This window comes from Heloderma suspectum, chromosome 6, assembly GCF_057233095.1.
Source record: "Heloderma suspectum isolate Gila_16-S chromosome 6, 16-S_ref, whole genome shotgun sequence".
In the NCBI taxonomy this organism is placed as follows: domain Eukaryota; kingdom Metazoa; phylum Chordata; class Lepidosauria; order Squamata; family Helodermatidae; genus Heloderma; species Heloderma suspectum.
The window spans coordinates 79787250-79793055 of record NC_139463.1 but is presented as its reverse complement, the minus strand read 5'-3'; the positions used below and the strand labels follow the sequence as shown (position 1 = coordinate 79793055).

The following is a 5806-nucleotide window of genomic DNA, read 5'->3' as shown; positions in this document are numbered from 1 at the left end:
CTAGGGAACCACCTCTCACCATAATCTAGGGATGTAAGAACTCACCCTAGTTTGGTTCTCCGTGCACTCGCCAAAGCAGCGTTCCTGCTCGCTTCCCCCCCGAACCTGTGCTCAAGCCACCTACGAGTTTGGTGAATTCCCCAGGACTCGCTGCGAACCCGTTCGGTGAGCGCCACCATTTTCATGCCTTTGCTTTCTAGGAAAAACAGGAAGTTTTAAAAAATGTGCATATTAAAATATGCACAGTTTGGGGCTGGGAAAGCTAAATAAGTGCAATACTAGAGGGACATTTCGCTTTCCTGGCTCCAAACTGCTCATATTTAAATATACTAATTTTTTAAACTTCCTGTTTTTCCTAGAAAGCAAAAGGTGCGAAAATGGCAGCGCTCACTGACTGAATGGGTTCATGGTGAGTAATTTGGAGTGTGAGTGAGCACAACTGGGGGAGAACAAGGACAGCGTCTCAGCGGGCACAGTTCAGGAATCACGGGCGGGAGTTGCTCAACAAATTTCTGAATCGTGAACTGCGCTCAAGACATCCCTACCATAACCTGCCTATAAAGATGTGTAGGAGAGGCCTGTTTGAGGATACTTGCAGAAGCCTACTTGTTGGGGAAATGGGAAAGGACCTGCTCTGATGTCACCCCCAAAATGTGGAATGTCCTTCCTTTAGATTGACTCTTCCCATTTTTAGAAAAGGTGTCAAGACACAACTCTTTAAATTACCCCTTTAAATCACTTTTTAAGTTTTTTTATTGTGGTTTTAATATTTTAAAATGATTTTATTGTTGATTTTATGTTTTATGGTTTTATTTATTGTTCTGATTTGCTGTGCACCAAGCTGATGTTTTTTAGCAGAAAGGTGGTATATAAAGAATACATACATACATAAGTATAATCACTGGTATTGATTGAATGACCCAGGGGTAAGGAAACTGGTGTACTCCAGTTGGGCTACACCTCCCATAATCCCTGACCCTTGGCCATGCTGGCTGGGGATTATGGAAACTGTAGTCCAAAATATCTAGAGGGTGCTAGGTTGCCAACCCCTGGTCTAAACCTACCTTTACTAAGGTGAATATTCTTACTCATGTAAATGTGAAAGTAATCTTAACTATTTCTATTCTAGGACCAACAGTATTCTAACCAAACTGTCTTCTCTTCTGCCTGAGTGGTTACTTTTACTGTGCATATTGGCCTGAATTTGGAGCATTATGAACACATTAAAAGCTGCAGTCCATCAAGCATTATTTCCAGTGTCCTCATCCAGGTGAAAACAAACTGAAGTAGATGTGTGTTTCTGTAGTCAATAGTGAAAAGTGAATGTTTTAACTTGAAGAGCGTGAATTTAGAAGTGGAGAATTACAGTTATTGACCAAAAACATATGAAATATCTGTCAACCCAAACTTAAAAGCATAATAAATTGTCACATTTTAAACAGACTTACCTTCAGTTACATTTAAACATGTAAATATATTTAATAGAATAGCTTCTTAACATCTTAACCATGGAATACACCATTTTATTTCACATTATAATATAATAGTTTATTTTCTGTGAAGGCACTACAAGGAATTGTTGTGCAATACAGGTTGTTGGATACAAGAGAAGGAGAATGGCAATGATAAGTAAATTTGTATTATAGAATAAAAGACTGATAAAGTGATAGACAGGTAGATGGCATAAATCAACCTATTAAGGCTGCAGCCTCAAGACATCTCCTCCAACTGCCCATATTTAAACAACCTTTGTTGATTCCTATTCCTTATATCATCTGCTGACAGAAAAGAACCAGATAAATGGATTAAGAGTGTTAGGGCTACATTACCAGAAAATTTCCTGTAGAAGAAGAACCTTCCAGTTGTGATGGCCTTCCCAAAATTATGATACAAACTGAGAAGGAGTTAACTACCAAAGACAATCAGACCAGTGTTACAGAATTCATTCTTATTGGATTTTCAAATCACCCTGAGCTTCAGGTACCCCTCTTCATTGTCTTTTTTTTTGTTTACACAATCACTCTGACTGGAAATATCCTCATCATTCTTGTCACAACAATCGATCCTGCACTCCAGAACCCCATGTACTTCTTCCTCCGAAACCTTTCTTCCTTAGAGATCTGTTTTAATTTGGTCATTGTCCCCAAGATGCTTGGCAATTTCCTGATGGAGAACAAGACCATTTCCTATGCTGGCTGTGCCACCCAGATGTACTTCTTCTTTTTCTTTGGTGCAGCAGAATGCTGCCTCCTTGCTGCAATGGCGTATGACCGTTATGTTGCCATATGCAACCCATTACGCTATCCGGACATTATGAACAGAAGAGCTTGCTTCCAACTGGCTGCTGCATCGTGGCTCTCAGGTTTCCCCGTCTCTACTGTACAAACTACATGGATATTCAGCTTGCCATTCTGTGGGCCTAACACAGTCAATCATTTCTTCTGCGACAGTCCCCCAGTGCTAGAACTGGCATGTGCTGATACCTACATGTTTGAAATTGAAGCTCTCACAGCCACCATGCTCTTCATCATGTTCCCCTTCCTCTTGATCTTGCTCACTTACGTCCGCATCATCACTACAATCTTGAGAATGCCCTCTGCTGAAGGCAGGCATAAAGCCTTCTCTACATGTTCCTCTCATCTTGTGGTGGTGACTTTGTTTTATGGCACAGCTACATCTACCTACTTCAGACCTAAGTCCAGCTATTCGCCAGATACAAAGAAGATCCTCTCCCTGTCCTACACAGTCATCACACCCATGCTAAACCCCATCATCTACAGCCTGAGAAACAAGGAGGTCAAAGGTGCATTGAAGAGGACATTATGCAGGAGAATATTTGCCCAGAACAAAACAAATATTTGTTGACCCAGCATTGGCTATTCTGGCTACGTCTGATGAGAATTGAAGGCCAAACATCTAGAGGTGCACAAGTTGCTCACCTCTGTTGTAACCTTTATCTACTTAGCAGAATATGAGGAGGGATTTGTCATTTGGAAGGTTTAACAAACTAGCTTTAGCTGGATTCTGCCTCCTACTATTGTATAAAATAATACAATGTTTCGTTGTTTGTATATGTTATCTTCTTATTGTTTTATTATATCACCTGAAGTTTCAGAGAGCTTTGCCTAGTGGGTGGCATAGAAATGCAATAAAGAAAGACATTGCTGTTACTACGTATTTACGTGGCATTAGTCTGCCTGTTAACCAAAGTTCTTGAGGCAACTTACAATATGTTTAGAATACAATAAAGTAGACATGGGTTACTAGGGAAGAGCAAAGATGTGCACTAGTCTCCCCTGCCCCACCCCTGGGAAGTCTTCAGATGTTTCAAGTACTTCTGAATCTCTGGGCCCCAACAAGTCTGAAATCAGCCCTAGCCCAGAAATGGTTGCGAAACAGCCAGATGTTAGTCCCTCACAGGGCTGTTGCTGAAGTATCTTGCTAGGACCTTGGGATAACACAGCAGTCAATAAAGTCTTAATGTGAACTGTCTCCTCCTTCTAGTACAAACTTAGAATTGTTCAGCTCTTTCCTTATAAGATCCAGTGGCTTAGGATTTTGAGGATTTGGACGTTGAATGTTAAATTGCCGATATTAGTATTTTGTTTTCAAAATGTGCAGTTTGGTATATTAAACAGAACAAATAAGGATTTCTCATCTACTAAACAGAATAGTAATGATAAAAAGTTGTAAAAACTCCCTTATACCTGTGTACAATTAGTACAAATGCATTGTATAAACTCAATTGTATACACAAATATAGTCGAATGAAATTCAGCTGTTCAAATTAACTGGTTATGAATCTCAATACACAATTGTTAAGGTGATCTACTTAGAGTTGGATCCAGACTTAGTCATACTTAAAGCAGAACCATTACAAATGATAGAACCTAACTTCATATGACTGAGTCTGGATCCAACGTTTAGTGTTTCAAGATAGAATCAGTCCCCATGAATGCACAGTTTGTAAACTGAACAATAGATTACCTTCACCCAAACATAATTGCTGAGCACACACTGGCTGGATTTTTTTTCCTTGGTGGTTACAGTTTCAAATTTTTAATTTTATAAATTTTATAAATTTTATAAATTTATATAAATTTATATAAATTTATATAAATTTATTTATATAAATTACATTAATTTTAGCACCTGCTGTGAATCTCTTCCATTTTGTCTCTAGTCTGCTGAATCAGGAAGCAAGCAGGAATGCAACATGCAAATCTAGGGATCTACGAAAGTCACTTACCTTTTCGCTGATTGATTTGCGGTGAGCAGGGAGGTGCTCTGTCCCTCTCCCCGGAATCCTCGATGGGGGGGAGTTGATCCAGTCCTCCCTCCCGGAATCCTGCCCGGTCGGCTCCGCGGAGCAGCCAGCCAGGGCCGTCCACAGCCGGACTTCCGGCTGCGGACTGGCTGGTGCGGATGCAAATGGCAGCTGCCATAGTGGCCGCCATAAGCATCCAACCAGGCTGCCATGATAGGCTACATAAGTATTTACGTAGCCTATCACGGCAAGCCAAGCAAAAAAACAACAACGGCGTACTCAAATGGCGGCGGCTACGGCGGCCGTCATTTGCGTTCCCTATTTTTCACCGTTTTAGCCTACGTAAATATTTACATAGGCTATTATGGTGAAAATAAAGGGGAACACAAATAGCGTAGTGAGCGCTATTAGCGTTCCTTTTTTTTGCCGTAATAGCTTACGTAAATATTTACATAGGCTAAAACGGTGAAAAATAGGGAACGCAAATGGCGGCCGCCGTAGCCGCCACCATTTGCATATGCCATTTTGTTGTTATTTTTTGCTTGGCCTGCCATGATAGGCTACGTAAATACTACCATAGCCTATCACGGCAAAGACCAGGATGCAAATGGCGGCCGCGGCAGCCGGTTGAAAGTCCAGCCACCGCCGCCGCCGGAGCAGCTGCTGTCCGGAACATCCACCCCAGGTAAGCTTTGTCCTGGGGGGAATCTGTGGGGGGGGGCGGGGGGGCAGGCCATTCCACCATGGATTTCAGGGGGCTGAATGCCAGTGCATTCAGCGTCACTGAAATCCATGGCGGAATTCTCCGCCATCCCTACAAGACTTATGATCCAGTAAAGACTGAGACTGAAAAAGACCATCCATCTCCTACTGTCTACCATAGACAGGCCAATGGGCCTTCCAGGTCCTGATGAAGAATTCTGCAAATCTATTCTGCCCCACACTGCAGCTGTCCTACAGCCTGTCCACCGATGGTGTAGAATGTTACTTTTCAACCTTTCTAACTTCAGAGAATTATTTCCACATTGATTTGTCTGTTAAGGACCTCCTGCACATTGCCAAGGATTCTTGGATATCTTCTAGGGATATTGTTCAAATGCGGCACTACCCAGGCATCTGTGCATTGCAATGAAGTGTAGTTTGCTTTTAAAATGTATATCCAGTATCCACCTCATTGCCAACAGCTGATGGCGGCTTATAATGATAAATATGCAAACAAATAATACAAACCCTTAATAAAAGCAGATGAAACAAGAATAAGGATACATGCAGCTGTGAAGAATCAATTAATTTGGGGGTGGGGGATCAAAACTATAAAGCAGCTAAATACCATTATAAATTTGCAAGAATGAGATGGATTTCAGTAGGCACGTGAATGATAGCAAATGGGGATAAGAACATAAGAAGACCCATGCTGGATAAGACCAAGGGTCCATCTAATCCAGCATTCTGTGCACACAGTGGCCAACCAGCTGCCTGTGGAAAACCCACAGGATATGAGTGCAACAGCACCCTCCCATCCATGTTCCCCAGCAACCT

General features: G+C 41.7%; 1 protein-coding gene across 1 annotated transcript; it reads left to right on the top strand.

Moving 5' to 3' along the window:
* The first annotated feature begins 1884 nt into the window (after positions 1 to 1884).
* LOC146341364 (olfactory receptor 10A4-like) lies at positions 1885 to 3163 on the top strand. Its single transcript, XM_084807398.1, has one exon. It carries the CDS (start codon positions 1885 to 1887, stop codon positions 2863 to 2865), a length of 981 nt encoding a protein of 326 aa, XP_084663524.1. The 3' UTR covers positions 2866 to 3163.
* The last annotated feature ends 2643 nt before the right edge of the window (positions 3164 to 5806 follow it).

Coding starts and splice junctions, on each gene's coding strand:
- LOC146341364 (XM_084807398.1), top strand. CDS start 1,885: ATGATACAAACTGAGAAGGAGTTAACTACCAAAGACAATCAGACCAGT.